This window comes from Schistocerca cancellata, chromosome 3 (genome assembly GCF_023864275.1).
Source record: "Schistocerca cancellata isolate TAMUIC-IGC-003103 chromosome 3, iqSchCanc2.1, whole genome shotgun sequence".
NCBI classification, from domain to species: Eukaryota; Metazoa; Arthropoda; class Insecta; order Orthoptera; family Acrididae; genus Schistocerca; species Schistocerca cancellata.
The window spans coordinates 679,435,296-679,456,606 of NC_064628.1; the positions used below are offsets into that span (position 1 = coordinate 679,435,296).

At 44.5% G+C, this 21,311-nt stretch overlaps 1 protein-coding gene across 1 annotated transcript in view; it reads right to left on the reverse strand.

Annotated features, from left to right (window-relative positions):
* LOC126176500 (facilitated trehalose transporter Tret1-like) overlaps positions 1-12,951 on the reverse strand; it is a 61,715-nt gene extending 48,764 nt beyond the window's left edge. Inside the window, exon 1 of the mRNA XM_049923655.1 lies at positions 12,894-12,951. Within this exon, the coding sequence (XP_049779612.1) occupies positions 12,894-12,951 (58 nt within the window). The remainder of the gene's footprint in view (positions 1-12,893) is intronic.
* Positions 12,952-21,311: the final 8,360 nt, after the last annotated feature.

A 21,311-nucleotide genomic window follows, 5' to 3' on the forward strand; every position in this document is an offset into this window, starting at 1 on the left:
AGTCCACAAATAATACGTATTACACGCTTTTGGACTCTGAAAACTTTTGTTTGACTTGAAGAGTTACCCCAAAATATTATACCATATGACATTATGGAATGAAAGTAGTCAAAGTATGCAAGCTTTTTCATTTTTATGTCGCCTATGTCTGCTAACACTCGAATTGCAACACTCTAATTCGGAAGGATGACAGTTCAATCCCGCGTCCGGCCATCCTGATTGAGGGTTTCCGTGATTTCCCTAAATCGCTTAGGGCAAATACAGGGATGGTTCCTTTGAAAGGGCACGGCCAACTTTCTTCCCCATCCTTCCCTAATCCGACGAGACCGATGACGTCGCTGTTTGGTCTCCATCCCCCAAATCAACCCAACCCAGCGACGTTCCATATGTTGGGTCTAACCCCCTCATCTCGTATAAGATACCTAAAGGATGCTCCATTCTCGGAATGCTATACAACAATTCAAGCATATTAAATTAGTAGTTTTATTTCTATAAATCAGATAGACAATACTTAACTTTAATGCACAAAGGTGTCGCAAGTGATGGGCGACATTCAACGTAAATCCCAGTCCTTGCTATACACAATGTTCAAACAAGCAAGACTGTCACACGGTTTGTTTATCACTGCTAACTGTTCTTGTAGCACTCTCTGCTAGGCCGTGCTGTGCTCTGCGAATACGTTCCACTAACGTCCGCTACTGAGCACTAATGTCCGCTAATGTCCGCTCGAGGCTGGCATGGGCGGCAGCTTTTATTCGCTTCTTGCAGGTGTCGCTCCTGTCGTGGCGCGGTCCTGATCAGCGCACAATTGGGCGACGTCGTTTCACCTCCGTCTCTGATCTTGCGTTCTTCGTCTTCGTTCCGGCGCCAGAACATTCCTCCCCCTAATGCAACAGACCGTCGTCTTTTAGTGAGTGCGACCACGGCGGGGGGATACAGGATGGAGACTCACAATGTGACACCTTTCAAACTCGGCAGGTGCTGATAACTCCATCTCACACGTGTGTGGGCGCAACGTCGGGCCGGAAGCTGTGGTTGCAGGGGACGTCAAGCTTCTGGCGGTACCCCGCCATCCGGCCTGCGCTCTGGAGGAATCGTCCCCCAGAAAACGACCAGAAGGGTACGTTTCCACCTCCTGTTTCCATGAACCAGATGAAGAAGGTGGGCGAGTCCAGCTCCATCGGTAGAACGAGACGAGGCGAAGGCTCCGTCTCCATGGGGTCGTCCCGCGGTGTAGTAGTGAAACCCTCTGTCGGCTGCTGTGGCCGCGTTGCCCTCTGAACCCGTGAAACTGGGGGAAGAGAAACTGAAAGATCATCGTGGACACGACAGAGGCGAAGTTGATTTTTATGGCAGCGCTGTAAGCCACCGAGATCTGAAATAAGAAACATGCAAGCGCCGGGTCGACGGACGATCTTGCCTCGCACCCACCGTCTGCTGTCGCTGAAAACACTCTAAAAGACAATATCATGCGATACGAAGCGATACTTGCGGCCATCCTTCGGCGCCGGATGCTAAGGAGGGTGGAGCAGGTCTTCAGTGTCCGATGGCGGCGGCCGTGAAGCAATTCCGCCATTGATGGTCCATCTCGTGGGTGCGAGCGATATGAGGCCAGAAACAGTGTTTGATCCGTGGTGTGTGCGGACCAAAGTTTCGCCATCTGCTGCTTGAATGTCCTGACAAAACGTTCCGCTTCGCCGTTTGACTGTGGATGGAATAGTTGCCTAGTTAGATGCCGTATGCCATTGCGTTCACAGAAGGTTTCAAATTCATTTGAAGTGAACTGTGGTCCGTTGTCTGACACTATTACTTCAGGTAAAACTTCTAGACAAAAGATCGATGACACCTGAATTGTTCTACGTGACGTTGTCGAGTTCATTGGCACAGCAAAAGGGAAGTTGCTATACGAGTCAACCACAATCAACCAGCGGGTGTTCCAAAAGGGTCCCGCAAAGTCTATGTAAACATATTGCCATGGTGATTGCGACTTAGGCCAGGCAGAGAATTTCTATGGCGGAGCGGACTGACTTTCCGCACATGCGTGACACTGTGACGTCATTGTTCTATTTGGGCGTCCATACCCTACCAAGTACAATGTTGACGTGCTACCTGTTACGTACTAACAACCCCCCTCCCCCCCCCCCGTGTCCATGGTGAAGTAACTGTATCACTACTCTTTGCAAAGCGCCGGCCGGTGTGGCCGAGCGGTTCTAGGCGCTAAAGTCTGGAACCGCGAGACCGCTACGGTCGCAGGTTCGAATCCTGCCTCGGGCATGGACGTATGTGATGTCCTTAGGTTAGTTAGGTTTAAGTAGTTCTAAGTTCTAGGGGATTGATGACCTTAGATGTTAAGTCCCATAGTGCTCAGAGCCATTTGAACCTTTTTTTTTTCAAAGCTTTAGGGATCAACAAACGTGACTGGCCACTGTCACTCTGAACAAGAATCACACCTGTCTATACAGCGAGGCTATGCCGACATGCAAAGTATCGGCGTACTACGGACTTCTCTGTGTAATGCTAGGAACGAGGCCAAGATGTGCGAATGTAGTTGAGCAAAATGTTCAAATCTGGATCAGCTGTGCAATTTTCTTATAGTTCAGCGGAAAAGATTGAAGCAATTCAGAATCCTGAGCATTGATGTGACAGCAAAATGCAGCAGAAGCGTCTAAGTCTGTATCAGAACCAATCGAAAGACGTGAAAGCTCGTCCGCATTACCATGTTGAGCCGCCGGACGACACACAATCTCGTACTGGTATTGAAACAACAACGAAGCCCATCTTTGCAATTTTTGGGCAGTTCGTACAGGAACCTGTTTCGTCGAATGAAACAAGGACTGCAAAGTCTTGTGATCCGTTACTAAGTAGAATTTTCTGCCGTATGCATACTGGTGAAATTTGGTGACACCGTACACAACAGCCAAGCCTCTTCTTCAATTTGTGAATAGTTACACTGAGGTTTGGACAACACTTTTGATGCGAAAGCGATAGGTCTGTCTTTATCATCAATTCTGTGCGAAAACACTGCACCAAGTCCGTAAGAGGAAGCGTCAACTTGCAATACAACTGGTTTGTCAGCATCAAAGTAAACTAAGCAGCGATCACTGAGAAATGCATCTCTAAGTTTTTGTGAAGCTACCTGGCACTCGCCGGCCGCGGTGGTCTAGCGGTTCTAGGCGCTCAGTCCGGAACCGCGCGACTGCTACGGTCGCAGGTTCGAATCCTGCCTCGGGCATGGATGTGTGTGCTGTCCTCAGGTTAGTTAGGTTTAAGTAGTTCTAAGTTCTAGGGGACTGATGACCACAGATGTTAAGTCCCGTAGTGCTCAGAGCAATTTGAACCATTTGAACCTGGCACTCATCTGTCCAGACAAAGTCGACATTCTTGAGACGCAAACGATGCAATGGAGCTGCGATTTGTGCAGCATTCGGTATTAACCAAATATAATAGTTCATTTTTCCTAAAACGTACTGCAATTCTGTGATATTTCGAGGAACTGGAAAATCTCATATGGCTAACATATGCGACTGAAGAGGATGCACACCTTGACTGTTTATGACATAACCAAGATACTGCAACTCAGGTTTAAAAGATCACACTTGTCCAGTCTACACTTTAGTCCTGCATCAGATAATTAACGAAAAATTTTAAATATGTTCTTCAGGGGTATGACGTACTACTACAATATCGTCCAAATAGTTTGAACAGTTTGGCACTTGTGCAGTCAGCTGTTCCAAATACCGTTGGAAAATGGCGGTTGCGGAAGCACTGTCAAATGACAAAAACAAATATTTTTAATAAGCCCTAACGAGTATTTATTACGCACACTTTTTGAGTCTTCATAGAGCAGTATTTGAAGATATGCGTCAAGCAAATCAATTTTTGAGAAGTAGCGTCCAGCGCCTAATTTGTCCATGAGATCATCTGGGCGTGGCAATTGATAAGTATTAATCACAGTTTGTGGGTTGACTGTAGACTTAAATACACTATATGATCATAAGTATCCTGACACACCCAAAAGCATACGTTTTTCATATTAGGTGCATTGAGCTGCCACCTACTGCCAGGTCCGTATCAGCGACCTCAGTAGTCATTAGACTCGTGAGAGCAGAATGGGGCGCTCCGCAGAACTCACGGACTTCAAACGTGATCGGGTCATACGCCCGTGCGTGAGATTTCCACACTCCTAAACATCCCTAAGTCCACTGTTTCCGATGTAAGAGTGAAGTGGAAACGTGAAGGGACACGTACAAATGGTTCAAATGGCTCTGAGCACTATGGGACTTAACATCTGTCCCCTAGAACTAAGAACTACTAAAACCTAACTAACCTAAGGACATCACACACATCCATGCCCGAGGCAGGATTCGAACCTGCGACCGTAGCGATTGCACGGTTCCAGACTGAAGCGCCTAGACCGCGGACACGTACAGCACAAAAGCGTACAGGCCGACCTCATCTGTTGACTGAAAAAGACCGCCGACAGTTGAAGAGGGTCGTAATGTGTAATAGGCAGACATCTATCTAGACCGTCACACAGGAATTCCAAACTGCAAGCACTACGACAGTTAAAAAGTTGGATTTCATGGTCGAGCGGCTGTTCATAAGCCACACATCACGTCGGTAAATGCTAAACGACGCCTCGCTTGGTGTAAGGAGCTTAAACATTGGACGATTGAACAGTGGAAAAACGTTGTGTGGATGGACGAATCACGGTATGGCGATCCGATGGCAGGGTGCGGGTGTGGAGAATTCCCGGTGAACGTCACCTGCCAGCGTGTGTAGTGCCAACAGTAAAATTCGGAGGCGGTGGTGTTATGGTGTGGTCATGTTTTTCATGGAGGGCCCTTGCACCCCTGGTTGATTTGCGTGGCACTATCACAGAACAGGCCTATATTGATGTTTTAAGCACCTTCTTGTTTCTCACTGTTGAAGAACAATTCGGGAATGGCGACTGCATCTTTCAACATGATCGACCACCTGCTCATAATGCACGGCCTGTGGCTGAGTGGTTACACGCAATAACATCCCTGTAATGGAGCGACCTGCACAGAGTCCTGACCTGATTCTTACATAACACCTTTGGGATGTTTTGGAACGCCGAATTCGTGCCAGGCCTCACCGACCGATATCGATACCTCTCCTCAGTGCAGCACTCCGTGAAGAATGGGCTGCCATTCCCGAAGAAACTTTTCAGCACCTGGTTAAACGTGTGCCTGCGAGAGTGGAAGCTGTCTTCAAGGCTAACAGTTGGCCAACACCATACTGAATTCCAGCATTACCGATGGAGGGCTCCACGAATTTGTAAGTCATTTTCAGCAAGGTGTTCGGATACTTTTGATCACATAGTGTTATTTTTGTGTGCGTCTGGACTGTGGGACACTTGATGTGAATGTGGAGACGTGACATTCCGGACACAAATGTGTGAGTATGGGTTCCGTGCGGCGTTACAGCTAGCTGCGCGGGTCTTCAAAATAGTTTAAATGGCTCTGAGCACTATGCGACTTAACTTCTGAGGTCATCAGTCGCCTAGAACTTAGAACTAGTTAAACCTAGCTAACCTAAGGCCATCACACACATCCACGCCCGAGGCAGGATTCGAACCTGCGACCGTAGCGGTCGCTCGGTTGCAAACTGTAGCGCCTAGAACCGCCCGGCGATAATATGAAACGAGATGCCTTTCTCTGAACCTTTTCGATGTTCTCCGTCAATGCCATTTAGTAAGGTTATCATACCACACAGCAGTACTCTAGCAGAGGGCGGACAAGCGTAGTGTAGGTAGTGTCTTTAGTGTGTTTGTTGCAGCCTCTAAGTGTTCTGGCAATAAATGCAGTCTTTGGGGTTCGCATTCCCCACAACATTATCTGTATGGTCGTTCCATTTTAAGTTATTCGTAATTCTCATCGCCAGATATTTTACATTCGTGTTACTTATTACGTAAGTGGATTCTTATCAGCACTCACATGCATAACCTCAACGCTTTTGTGTCACCTGCACTTTAACAACATCTAGATATCTTATATAAATCATTGATCTTATGATGACTTTACTAGACGGTAAGTGACTGAATCATCTGCAAACGATCTAAGATCTTCCCCCAAATAATTTATTCAGATTACGAACAGCAGCGAGCCTGTAATATTTCCCCGACGAACGCCAAATATCACTCCTCCTTTTCTCGATTGCTCTCTGTCAGTTACTACTAACTGTGACCTTTGTGACAGGAAATCACGAATCCAGTCGCCCAATTGAGACGATACTCCATAGGAACGTAATTTGATTAGAAGTCGCTTATGAGGAACCGTATCAAAAGCCTCCTGGAAATCTAGAAATACGGAGTACGCGAAGGAACTTGCCCCCCTTCTTGCAGCGGTGTACCGTAGGTCTCTAGAAGAGCGCAACTTTCCAAAAGATTGGAAAAGGGCACCGGTCACCCACGTTTTCAAGAAGGGACGTCGAACAGATGTGCAGAACTATAGACCTATATCCTAACGTCGATCACTTGTAGAATTTTGGAACATGTATTACGTTTGAGTATAACGACTTTTCTCTCGTGCGGTAGCGTTCTCGCTTCCCAGGCCCGGGTTCCCGGGTTCGATTCCCGGCGGGGTCAGGGATTTTCTCTGCCTCGTGATGACTGGGTGTTGTGTGATGTCCTTAGGTTAGTTAGGTTAAAGTAGTTCTAAGTTCTAGGGGACTGATGACCATAGATGTTAAGTCCCATAGTGCTCAGAGCCATTTGAACCATTTTGAACGACTTTTCTGGAGGCTAGAAATCTACTCTGTAGGAATCAGCATGGGTTTCGAAAAAGACGATCGTGTGAAACCCACCTCGCGCTATTCGTCCACGAGACTCAGAGGGCCATAGACACGGGTTCCCAGGTAAATGCACTGTTTCTTGACTTCCGCAAGGCGTTTGATACAGTTCCCCACAGTCGTTTAATGAACAAAGTAAGAGCATATGTGTGGTGTCACCGCCAGACGCCACACTTGCTAGGTGGTAGCCTTTAAATCGGCCGCGGTCCGTTAGTATACGTCGGACCCGCGTGTCGCCACTATCAGTGACTGCAGACACTTCCTAGCACTCGCCCCAGTTGTACAGCCGACTTTGCTAGCGATGGTTCACTGACAAATTACGCTCTCATTTGCCGAGACGATAGTTAGCATAGCCTTCAGCTACGTCATTTGCTACGACCTAGCAAGGCGCCATTATCAGTTACTATTGATGCTATAAAACATGTACCGTCAAGAGCGATGTTTACCAATTATGAATTAAAGTTAAGTATTCCAGTAGTTACGTACGTTCTTTGCTACTATAAATACCTTGTCCGGTTCCAGACCTCACGCCAGCCTGCGTGAGCTTAAATGCGTGCCTTTCGGCTTCCTCCTTGTGGATTGGCTGTCTTGCCAGACCACTACAGTATGGACTATCAAACTAATTGTGTGATTGGATTGAAGAGTTCCTAGATAACAGAACGCAGCATGTCATTCTCAATGGAGAGAAGTCTTCCGAAGTAAGAGTGATTTCAGGTGTGCCACAGAGGGGTGTCGTAGGACCGTTGCTATTCACAATATATATAAATGATCTTGTGGATAACATCGAAAGTTCACTGAGGCTTTTTGAGGATGATGCTGTAGTACAGTACATCGAGAGGTTGTAACAATGGAAAATTGTACTGAAATGCAGGAGGATCTGCAACGAATTGATGCATGGTGCAGGGAATGGCAATTGAATCTCAATGTAGACAAGTGTAATGCGCTGCGAATACATAGAAAGAAAGATCCTTTATCATTCAGCTACAATATAGCAGGTCAGCAACTGGAATCAGTTAATTCCATAAATTTTCTGGGAGTAGGCATTAGGAGTGATTTAAAATGGAATGACCATATAAAATTAATCGTCGGTAAAGCAGATGCCAGACTGAGATTCACTGGAAGAATCCTAAGGAAATGCAGTCTGAAAACAAAGGAAGTAGGTTACAGTACACTTTTTCGCCCACTGCTTGAATACTGCTCACCGGTGTGGGATCCATACCAGATACGGGGAGAGCAGCGCGCTTCGTTACAGAATCATTTAGTAATCGCGAAAGCGATACGGAGATGATAGATAAACTCCAGTGGAAGACTCTGCAAGAGAGACGCTCAGTAGCTCGGTACGGGCTTTTGTTCAAGTTTCGAGAACACGCCTTCACCGAGGAGTCAAGCAGTATATTGCTCCCTCCTACGCATATCTCGCGAAGAGACCATGAGAATAAAATCAGAGAGGTTAGAGCCCACACAGAGGCATACCGACAATCCTTCTTTCCACGAACAATACGAGACTGGAAGAGAAGGGAGAACCGATAGAGGTACTCAAGGTACCCTCCGCCACACACGGTCAGGTGGCTCGCGGAGTATGGATGTAGATGTAGATGTTGATTCTCTGTTGATAGAACTCATTACTTCACCAGTGTAAAGAGACAGCTGTATTTCACAAGAACGGTGTTTTCTCAATCTGGTTTGCGGAGTATGGATGTATATGTAGATGTTGATTGTCTGTTGATAGAACTCATTACTTCACCATTGTAAAGAGACAGTTGTATTTCACAAGAACGGTGTTTTCTCAATCCATGCTATGAGTCAATAAGTCATTTTCTTCGAGGTACTGCTTGCAGTAGCCCGACAATTTTAACTGGCGGAGAGCACACAGGCACTGTTCTAAATACACAGCCCGCGGAGTGATATCAGCTTGATTCTTGGACAGCATGTGATTCGCAAAGCTAAAGTAGTGCTTCCGATTCTGGCATTGCTGTCACATGTTTTTGTGATGCTGTCTGGGGTACCTTTTCAGAACAGGCCACCTATGTTCGAAGTCAACCTGCAATAACCACTAACAGATGGCAGAAGGCAGCAGTAGCAGTGAAGGGTATACAAAGAATGTCGGGAAACTGTGGGGGCTAGGCAGGAAACAGTACGACATTATCATAATGAGAAAACAGAACGATTTTCTAACGTCCAAAAGGGCATGATCACTGGCTTTCAGACAGAGAGTGAAAGCATTTCCCAAACGGCTGAGTCTGTAAGCTTTTGATGTGCCACTGTGGTAAAAATATACCGAGCATGACAACAGTGGTGCACCATAGGGAACAGATGACAGGAGTGAACCGAATGTAGTGGCACCATCGCTTAGGATAAGGAAAGTTAGTTTTGTGCAGTATTCTGAGCACAAGTTACAGCCAGGTGCAGGCTGAATCGCAGTGAGTTATGCATATCAACATTAGAATAGAGGCCACAGAGCCGTCAAATTGCTGAAAGCGTATACATAGCAATTTTGCATGCCGCAAATTACAGCCAGAAGGGACCCACTGGCCAACCTAGCGTGTTATGAGTACGTGATGCGAAGTGACGCATATGGCAAAACAGAGGTGCACAGCCACATACAAATGGGTGTGGGTTTCTAACGAGATTCATTCAAGTGTGGCAGCTCTGCTGGACAGTGGGGTGTGTCACACCACCAGCTACACGCAGCAACAGATGGGACGCAAGCGTCCAAGTCCACGGTGGGTTGTTGGTTCGACCCTCTGAGGCCGACGTGGGGTCCCTAGGCAGCCAGCCTGCAGCAGGACACTCTTTGGCTCACTACCAAGGGCAGTCTTCCGGGCTACAAGATGCACCAGTGACATCCGGTATGAAGGTCGCAGATTCAGCTACGGATCACAGGTACTTGTTGTCGCTGCATCCTAAGCCACGCTGGTGAGCGAACATGGTGCTGACCATCTTGCAGTTGTCAGTGGGCTGCTCGGCGGCTCCTCGGAGTGACATGGAGGCAACAAGGATGGGGACAGTTGACTCAGCAGCCAGCGCATCCTGACGCCAGTGGAACTCCGTGGCTGGCCAAGGCTGGCTTGACACAGCATTGCATTGCACGGGCCACTGGGGCGCTTCCTCAGCATTGTGGGGCCCAGTGACGCAGACTGAGAGGAAGAGGGACACTGTAGCTGGAAACAATAAATCACGTAGAAGGCTCAAACGAATCTTAATATCGTGCCCTCTGCCTCTTCCCGCCATATTTGGTCATCCTGATACATCGGTGGCAGAAGTTGCCACTAAAGACGGGTGCGGAGATTTGTACGGGCGAATAGATGTGCAACTGTTGCGCAACCCACCACCCAGATGAACCTAGGGGCTACCCACAGTGTGCCCTCAATGACCGCTACGCAAATGTTGCTGTGCATGGACCTCTGTATCAGGCACGTGGTTCATGCACCCAAGCTGACTGCTGTTCTTTGCGACGGAACTTACGCCAATACCACAAATGGACATCCACTGAGTGGCGAATGGTAGCCTTTCTGTTTGCAGCATTCTCTGGGTGATGTAGTTTTGGAAGGCACAATGGATCAACACAAGTATGCACCTGTCCTTGGGGACCATGTCCTACCCTACATGCAATTTGTTTTCCTCAGCAAGATAGCATCTACAAGTAGAACACTGCAAAGTGTCCTACAGCTCGCAATGCACGTGCGTGATTCGAAGAACAGCATAATGAGTTTACAGTACTCTCTTGCTGATCAGACTCTCCGGACACTTACCCAGTCGAGAACCTGTGGACAACTTCGATCGGGCTGTTCATGCCTTGGATCTTCAACCGCGAAACCTAGCGCAGCTGGCAAAAACACTGGCGTCGGCATGGCCCCACATCCATGTCGGTAACTTTTAGAACCTCACTGACTCTCTTTCTGCACTCCTCGTAGCGATCGGCACTGCAAAAGGTGGTTATTCGGGCTTTTGACGGGTGGTCACATTGATGTGACTGCTCAGTGTATACCAGTCATTCCATCCCTCTGTGACGACTTTGAATTAATTATTTTATACACTATGTGATCAAAAGTATCCGGGCATCTGGCTGGAAATGACTTACAAGTTCTGCCGGCCGAAGTGGCCGCGCGGTTCTGGCGCTGGAGCCTGGAACCGCGAGACCGCTACGGTCGCAGGTTCGAATCCTGCCTCGGGCATGGATGTGTGTGATGTCCTTAGGTTAGTCAGTTTTCACTAGTTCTAAGTTCTAGGGGACTAATGACCTCAGCAGTTGAGTCCCATAGTGCTCAGAGCCACTTACAAGTTCTTGGCGCTGTCCATCAGTAAAGCCGAAATTCAATATTGTGTTGACCCACCCTTAGCCTTGATGACAGCTTCCACTCTCGCAGGTATACGTTCAATCATGTGCTGGAAGGTTTGTTGGGGAAAGGTTCAAATGGCTCTGAGCACTATGGGACTTAACTTCTGAGGTCATCAGTCCCCTAGAACTTAGAACTACTTAAACCTAACTAACCTAAGGACATCACAAACATCCATGCCCGAGGCAGGATTCGAACCTGCGACCATAGCGGTCTCGCGGTTCCAAACTGTAGCGCCTAGAACCGCTCCGCCACCCTGGCCGGCTGTTGGGGAATGACAGCCCATTCTTCACAGAGTACTGCACTGAGGGGAGGTATAGATGTCGCTCGCTGAGGCCTGGCACTAAGTCGGTGTTCCAAAACATCCCAAAGGTGTTCAGTAGGATTCAGGTCAGGACTATGTGCAGAGTCAGTCCATTACTGGGATACTATTGTAATGTAACGACTCCGCCACAGGCCGTGCATTATGATCAGGTCGATCGTGTTGAAAGATACAGTCGCCATCACCGAATTGTTCTTCAACAGTGGGAAGGAAGAAGGTGCTTAAAACATCAATGTAGGCCTGTGCTATGATAGTCCCAAACCAAACAACAAGGGGTGCAAGCCTCCTCCATGAAAAATAGGACCACACCACATCACCGCCTCCGAATTTTGCTGTTGACACTACACACGCCGGCACATGACGTCCACCGGACATTCGCCATACCCACATCCTGCCATCGGATCGCGACATTGTGTACCATGATTCGTCACTCTACACAACGTTTTTCCACTCTTCAGTCGTCCAATGTTTACGCTCCTTACACCAAGTGAGGCGTGTTTGGCATTTACCGGCGTGATGTTTGGCTAATGCACACCCGCTCGACCATGAAATCCAAGTTTTATCACTTCCCGCGTAACTGTCATAGTACTTGCTGTGGATCTTGATGCAGTTTGGAATTCTTATGTGGATGTGGTGATCTAGATAGATGTCTGCCTATTACACATTACGACCCTATTCAACTACTGGCGGTCTCTGTCAGTCAACAGACGAGGTCGGCCTGTATGATTTTGTGCTGTACGTGTCCCTTCACCTATACCCTTGACTATCACATCGGGAACGGTGGACCTAGGGATATTCACGAATGTGGAAATCTCGCGTACAGACGTATGACACAAGTGACACCCAATCACCTGACCACGTTCGAAGGCCGTGAGTTCCGCAGAGCACCCCAGTCTGCTCTCACGACGTCTAATGACTATTGAGGTCGCTGATATGGAGTACCTGGCAGTAGGTGGCAGCACAATGCACCTAATATGAAAAACGTATGTTTTTGGTTGTTTCCGGATACTTTTGATCACTTTTCTGTTGTAACTGGCCTAACAGAAAAATCTGATTGAAAACGGTCTGCTGCAGTCGCTTGGTATTGTTCCAGATACTAGAACGTCAAGATGCATAGAAAATATGTCCAGTAATCAGAACAATAAACATGGGATTCCGTTGCGAATGGACTAGCCACATGACTGCCTTACGTAGAGGGGCGTTTGATTACCTCATACAGAAATGATTATGCGACTAGACTGACCACATGATTACTTTATCCGACCTTCGTTGTCATCACTTGTGATGCCTTACTTGAAATAAATAGACTTAATATTTCCGCAGTGTATCTGAAAATTATAGCACAGTACTTTCGCGTATCCTCTTCACAACCAAATTATAGTGTTAACCTGAAAAAGTGGTAACACAACGTACGTACATACCCGATAGAGCGGCGAACAGCTGAGGCAGCCTCCTTCTAATCAAAGAAGGTTTGTCCATGACTGCGACAGTGATTAACTCCTTTTTTTACTGTCTGAAACAGATATTACACACTCCTTAAAAATCAAATACTTAAAAATCAAATCTGATGGTACAAAGAAGAAAGTTACACTTAACAAATAACAGGCCATAAGATGCTATGATGACTTCTTAACAAATGGACTATGCAATAGTTGTTCTTCAATGAACTGAGAGCAGAAAGTCTGAGTCAGTTTTCTTTTCTTTTCAATTCCAGTGTTTTCTCAGGTTTTCCATTCTAAAAGTACTTATGTTACGGCCGTATAACAGTAACATATCGATATACGTCGAGAATAAGAAAAAATAATAAAAAATTAAGATCTCGCAGGGTTTTACATTTTCGTTGAAATATTGACAACGTATGTGTGAAAACGCTACACAATGCACCAAAATCTCTCGTTTGCAACTAATTTTTTTTACTCTTAACCTTTCCCTTCCTGCAGGACTCGGAACATTGTGGCCCATGGAAAGCATATATTTGATCTCAAAAATAATTTTGTGCTATCACTATAAGACTGGTCAAAACAGTTGCCATATTTTTTCTTTTTGGAATGTGTTCTTTAACCTCATTGACAACTATATATTGACATTAACCAGTAAAAACATTTACACCACAATGTGTGTGAAAGTTATGTACAACACACTGGTTATGTACGCAAGATAAAACTTTTATGGTTACCTTATGTTTAATAATTTATGATGAACTCTAAGCAAGTAGTTAACTTGCAGATATTCAGAAGTTTGTGAAACTGTAATGTGAATGGCATATTGTTTATACAGATTGACAAAAAATGTTTCAAATGGCTCTAAGCACTATGAGACTTAACATCAGAGGTCATCAGTCCCCTGCACTTAGAACTACTTAAACCTGACTAACCTAAGAACATCACACACATCCATGCCCGAGGCAGGATTCGAACCTGCGACCGTAGCCCTGATGTCAACAACAGTTCAAAAAACTTCCGTTATTCATTGCTTACCTATTACGCTATCATCTATAGGGTCCTGTATCTGATGTCTGGTAAATATACACACCGAGGTGACAAAAGTTATGTTCAAAAAATGTTCGAATGTGTGTGAAATCTTATGGGACTTAACTGCTAAGGTCATCAGTCCCTAAGCTTACACACTACATGACCTAAATTATCCTAAGGACAAACACACACACCCATGCCCGAGGGAGGACTCGAACTTCTGCCGGGACCAGCCGCACAACCCATGACTGCAGCCCCTAGACCGCTCGGCTAATCCCGCGTGGCGACAAAAGCTATGAGATAGCGTTATAAAAGAGCCGGAAATTGTCGGAGCTGTCATTTCTACTCATGTGATTAATGTGAAAACGTTTCTGACATGGTTATGGCCGCACGATGGAAATTAACTGACTTTGAACGCCGAATAATGGTTGGAGCTAATGACATGGAACATTCCATTTCAGAAATCGACAAGGATTTCAATATTTGAAGATCAACGGTGGCAAGAGGAATACAAGTACAGTTATCCAACAGAAGTGAACAGGTACTATCTCGAAATTCAAATCAACGAGAGAAACTTCAGAAGCGTTTCAAATCCATATGGGTGTTCGCCAAAAAAATGGAGTCTCCCCCCTCCTATTTAACATAATTCCGCAAAAAATTGAGAACATTTCAGAAACATCATAAAAAACATACACCTAAACAAAACGCCACGGAAAAGATTACAGAAAAATAAAAGATCTTGAGAACGCAAGAGTGAACACGGCTAGCATATGAAGAGAATTGGAGACTCAAGGCAAGCTACGAGAGGAAATCGGCCGTCTCTGTTTCAAAGGAACCATCCCAGTACTCATCCTTATCGATTTAGAGAAACCACTAAAACACAAATATTGATAGCGGGGAACAGATTTGAATCCTGCTCCTCCGAAATGTTTTTAGATGTAGTTTTATTATCTTAGGTAGAAGAATATGCTCATAAGGTTCTCGTTTTTCTTGCACGTTGCTCAAGAGAGCTTCGAGGTTTATATGTCAAGCAATAAGTAATCATGGTTCGCAGTTGATGTTGGCAGTTCTTTTGAGGATCGGTAGGACATTTGTATATTTACAATCGTCTATGAATGTTTTAATCGCCATTTAAATTGTTATGATAATCACTGACGAAGTGTTTCGTATTACGCTGGTGGCATCATACAGTCGTTTCTATTCATGCAAGAAACTTGCAACGTGGTTTATGGGGACGGTTACTTGTTTTAAAAACCGTGTTGACTGTTTCTTTCGCTTATCAAAATATCCCATTATTATTTCTGGAGACCATCGGTTCCATTTTCCTGCAAGACATCACCAAGCTCTTCCACGCAAGTTTCACCACGAGCTATTTCACATCGAATGGCAACTTCTACGAACAGCTGTAAGGCGTCGCCAAGGGTAATCCTCTTAGTCCAGTGGAGACCAACTTCATCATGGAACATTTCGAAGTACAGGCACTGGAGTTGGTACCTTTTAAACCTAAGGTGCGGTACAGATAAGTCGATAACACCTTCGTTGCGTAGAGCCATGGTGAGTAGCAGCTCACAGACACTTGAACAGCCTTCATGCCAACATAAAATTTACCACGGAAGTAGAAAAGGACAAACAGCTACCCTTTCTAGATGTGGTGGTCGCAAGGGTTAGTGAAAACCTGGGACACAGCGTGTACCGCAACCAGACACACACGGACCGATACCTGTTCATACTGTGAAATCAACACATGAGCCAGTATTCGGTATGATTAATACGCTCATAACGCGAGGAAGACGAATATGTGAGCCGCAGCGCGTCAGATGCGAGATGCAACACCTGGAAAGCGTTATGAGGTGCAATGGGCACTCCCCCAGTCATATAAGACGTGAAACAGAGTCAAACAACCGGCAAAGCAACACATTGGAAAAATAAATGTCGGGCACGGCCTTACCGCCATACTTCCCAGCGTTACGGAAAGAATCGGCCGTATATTGCTCAAACACGGCGTAAAGACTATTTATAAATCGACAAAGAAGATCAAAGGGTATCTCAGATCAGCAAAGGAAGAAAGGGACCCACTTGCAATGTCGGGAATATAACGCATACCATGCACAAGAGGAAAAGCTTATGTTGGAATGACTGGACGATCAATCAACACCAGGATCACTGAAAATAAGCGGCATTGCGGGTTGGGACAGGTGGAGAAATAGGGCGTGGCAGAGCACGCGCTGTGTGATGCCGACCACACTGTAAAATTCGCCGACACGGAAGTTCTGACTGTAGATGGTTCAAATGGCTCTGAGCACTATGGGACTTAACAGCTGTGGTCATCAGTCCCCTAGAACTTAGAACTACTAAAACCTAACTAACCTAAGGACATCACACACATCCATGCCCGAGGCAGGATTCGAACCTGCGACCGCAGCGGTCGCGCGGCTCTAGACTGTAGCGCCTAGAACCGCTCGGCCACTGCGGCCGGCCCTGACTGTAGAGCTGTATGAGCTATTACACCCGCTTGTTCAGAGAAACTATAGAAATACACAAACACGACAACAGCTTCATGAAGAAAGCCTCAAGGTGAACGAACCCTGGACCCGTTGCAAGCAGCAAGAGGAAACCTCAACGGAATTTATCACAGAAAAGCCCTTGGACATTGGCGCGCCAGGTACATACAGTCTGCGACCGAGAGCTCGACTCCAGTCTACCACCAGCAATGGAGGGTGAAGCTTTGACAATGCCAGCCACTCCTGCTAGCAAAACGTCAGGAATATCATCAGACAAACTTTAGCCAAAGAACCCGAGAAAGAAGCCATCGGGTAGTTTGTCATTTACAACTTTGTCCAATTTTAGTAGTTTTGTTTCACCAATATAGAGAAAAATATGTGTTACAAAGTTCGACAGTTTGGTGAGATTTATTTTTCAGGCCTTCCTAAAATCCAAAAAATTATTGCAACAAAATAAGAACTAAGAAAGCAACTGGCTTGAATTAAGGAAGGTAATTAAATAAACCTGTCACACACTTATTAACGTATCTGTTCAGTGGAAGCGTATGTGAAAATAAACCAGATCACAACAAGTACATTAACACAATGATCTCTAAGAAAGGTAATTACATCAAACTGATGCACAATTACTTGCAATTTTAGTAGTATGCGAGGAAACAAAATAATAACACATTTAATACAATATTCCTAGCAAATGTATGCTATATTTAGAAATAATAATAATGGAAACCAAACAACGTCTTTTTTTTAATAAACCGCCCACGAATGTTCCTGTTTTAATTAAAGAGAGTTGTTTCCTACCGCTTTAATCGAAATAACTGTTTTCCTCTTTCCAATGGCTGATGAAAATGATAGTAAAATTTAACTCTTTCACTGAATAGTCGGTATATATAACTTCTTTATATCGACATGCATTGTCAGTCAGCTATTCAGAGTTCTAGGAAGTGTAATAACGTTTCCAACAAAACCACAAACACGTTTATCCATCTACAAACAAAATAGCTCTGTGATCGTCTTAGATGTAATGCACGCGCTTGTAACTTCCATCATTAATGATATCACTATGCAAGAACACGCTACCGCAGAGCTATCTGTTGAATTGTAAACCGGATTGCAGAATTTAACAATAAAATGCTCAAGTGCGCTTTGTCATAAAGTAATGCCTTAGTCGCAAAACAGGCCACTTTTAAGCTACTATGTTCCATTTATTTACGGTAAATAGCATTTTAATTCGTACTGTCTGTCCTTTACAATTGTTGAACTTGTTTTTAGGATACATGATTCGTTTCCTTTCCGAGAAATGTGTTCTTAAAACATGTCTTTGACCATAATAGCTGTAATACGGATTATTTTTTCCCATTGCAGTAAATTCTCGTAATAGAAGCAGTGTATCGCCGATGCTACTATGTCAGAGTCGTCCTGTTGTTTACGTCGTTTGTCGTATGTTCTCTGCTTCATTGGTGAAACACAATGGCTAATAATGCATTTTTATCTTTACCCCGCATGAAGTGAATTCACTGCAACATTCGCAAGTAATATAAATTATGCAGAATATGGGTACATCTAAAACAAGTTACTATCACGTGAACCTATTGTGCTTCGTCAGGTTTACGATATGATCTCGTCTTCATCCAACCTGAAAAAGTACTTATGAGAATGTTACCGATGCTGGGAAACCCACATTTTAACGTTAGGTCTCGATTTGAACTCGCTCCTTCTCATATGCACAAATTGCTGGAATATGGGTTTAGGAGTTAGTAACAAACTTTGAAGTAATACAATCGCTATCTCAAGGAGCGTAATACTGATCCTTGTCAAGTTTCTAGCTACCGGGAACTGTTTGTTACCTAAAGAGTCGGATATGAATTAGTTCAGGGGCAACTTCGTTTGTATATGTCAGACTACTGGTTATTACAAATGACGTGAAGGAGAGATACATTTCTTATAGCACAGCTGCATGCTAGCATTGTAGCTGTACTTTGTCACAATGGAGCAGACTATACAATAAGAGGTACATATCGAATGACTGTGGAAGTTGTTATTTATTCTTAACGCCGAAAAAAGTGCGCTAAAAGATTCTTTCTAAACTGCAGGCTATTGCTGCGTCGTGTACTACTGCACACGGTAATTGTATTAGGCTCAACGTAGGACAATACATTCGTCAACAAAGACAAATAAACTGCATGAAAGACCAGCTTATTAAAAGTTATCTCATACTTACGTTATGTACTGCTGGTGTAGAACTGGTATCCCAGCAAGTCACCAAGGTACGATTATAGCTCTTTTTTAATCTTCAGTTTTCAGTTAATCGTTAGTCGTATTGTAGTCTAAAACGTCGATAATTTTTTTTACTCTCCCCACTTTCACCGAGGTATTCGTTGGTAAAGATAAAAGAAACGAGAAGCATTAGATACAGGGCGCTTTAAAACAGATTATTCTGTAGTATTATTGAAGCTTCGTCGATGGCATCATCAGTTTGGCCAAACACTGTTTTAAAACCTCCTCCTCAAGTGCACTGGGGCAAATGATTTAAAAACTTTTCCTCTTGTACAATTCTGGGCAGTTCTTGAAAAATTACATTTGCTGACTCCCTTCATTTGGCACGGAACTACGAATCGAAATGTCAAAGATATACACAATGCTACGATGCGTTTGTTGATAGTCGTCTGTTCTACCGCGAGCTAATGTCCTCATTATTCAAGATCGGCGTTTAAATCAAACGCTACCTTCCACACTGTATCTAAGATATGATAGCTGCAAAATCGCTAGTTCGTATAGTAATTCTATTTATTCAGAGAAACCAAAATGGCGTTAGTTACAGTATTCTTGTGCGTTGTATTGCGCGATAAATGAAATTGTAAAATATTCCTATGTTTAGTACTAAATCACGTATGCCTCAAAGTGTATATGGAAATTTGCACAAAGAGTTATACTCTCTAAAACTCTCATATAATACGCTTCTCATGCAATGCATCGGAAATTACTACTGATAATTACACTCATGAGGCTGATTTAGTCACTATGAAATAACTTACAGACATTCGTTGTTGTAATCAGTCAACTAATAGGAATGTAAGACCTATTAGGATAAAAAACCGCCGCCCGAGTGGTTCTAGGCGCTACAGTCTGGAACCGCGCGACCGCTACGGTCGCAGGTTCGAATCCTGCCTCGGGCATGGGTGTGTGTGATGTCCTTAGGTTAGTTAGGTTTAAGTAGTTCTAAGTTCTAGGGGACTGATTACCTCAGAAGTTAAGTCCCAAAGTGCTCAGAGCCATTTTAACCATTTCTTTGATAAAAAAACCCTATGAAATAAATTGAATTATGTGACTAATGTAGGACAATGTACAGTGCAAGAAGATCCAACTGCGTGTGTGGAGAAGGTGTTTGGAATAAGGTCGTGAGAGCGTGAGATTTTTTTGTGTTTTCTTTTTCAGTACTTCTATTTTAACATGTCACGCAGGATTTATCAATCTTTGATCTCTTTTTAAATTTAAAATATTTACTTAAGACGCAAGAGTTATTCGGAATTTATTAAAATATTCAGACAACATGTTAATAAAATTAGTGACTGTCTAGATAATCGACAAAAGAAGGCTATCTGCCCACTGTGATTATTAACGCCGGCCGGAGTGGCAAGGAAAAATTATTGCTATTGCAATAACATAATATTCAGTTAAAAGTATTATACCTATTTTCGAGCAATCTGAAGATAATTTGCAAACACCCGTCTCCTTAAACTGATTTGTTACTTGGAGTGGAAGAACAAAAGCCTTACGGCAGCTGTAGATTGCTCTTGTAAATAAGCTGTGCAGTATTCGCTCGAGGTCTCAACTGCCAACGTTTCCCGCGAAAATTAATAGTGATTATAAACTCTGTAAAACATTAGTACAATATAGGCAGATGGTATTTTCAAGACGAAAAAACAGTAAAAAGTCTAAATTGAAGCTCATTGTGGTCAGTAGGCTAATAAAAATACGTGTGTGTGAATATACTTTCTGATATGCTTATCTGAACACGAACGTCAAACGATCTGTAAGTGTATTTTAACCGATAACCGACGGTAAATGCTAGTAGTTTTCTAAGTACTTTTAAGATCGTCAACAGCTTCCACCGAATTTCTTAGAAATCTTATTTGTAGTCTCTTTTTAGAGAATTCATTGTGGCAATCATCGTACACGCTGAATTTGCTTAGGTATTTACTAGCTGAGTAACCAAAGTTGCCGGAGTATATCTCTATTCCAATTCTGTTAGTTCATTTCCTCCTTCCCCTACCTTTGTCCACATCCTCCGCTCTCATTTATGTCCATCTCCTACTCCTCTCTCACAGTCCATTCCTCGACCCCCACACTCTACTCATCTCCTTCTTCCCCTGTTACATCCGTCTCTCTCTCTGTCCATCTGCTTGTCCCCATTCTCTCTATCCCACTTCTCCTCCCCTCTCTGTCCATGTGTTCCTATCCCTCTGCCCATCGCCTCCTCCCCCCTCTGAGTCCATCCCTCCTGCACTTTTATCTCTTCCCTATTCCTCTTCTTCCCTCTTCTCCCTCTCTCCATCCATCTCCTCCTCTTCCTCTCTTTGTCCATCGACTCCTCTCTCTCTCTCTCTCTCTCTCTCTCTCTCTCTCTCTCTCACACACACACACACACACACACACACACACTCCCTCTCTCTCTCCACTTCCTCTTCCCTTTCTCTGTTTATTTCCTCCTCCTACTCTCTCTGTCCATCTTGTCCTCCACCCTCTCCCATCTCTCAGATTGTCTCCTCTTCCCCTCTCTCTCTCTGCCATCTCCTTCGCTTCTTTTTCTCTGTCCATTTCCCTCTCCCAATCAGTAAGTCTACCTTCTCCTCCCCTATCTGTGTCG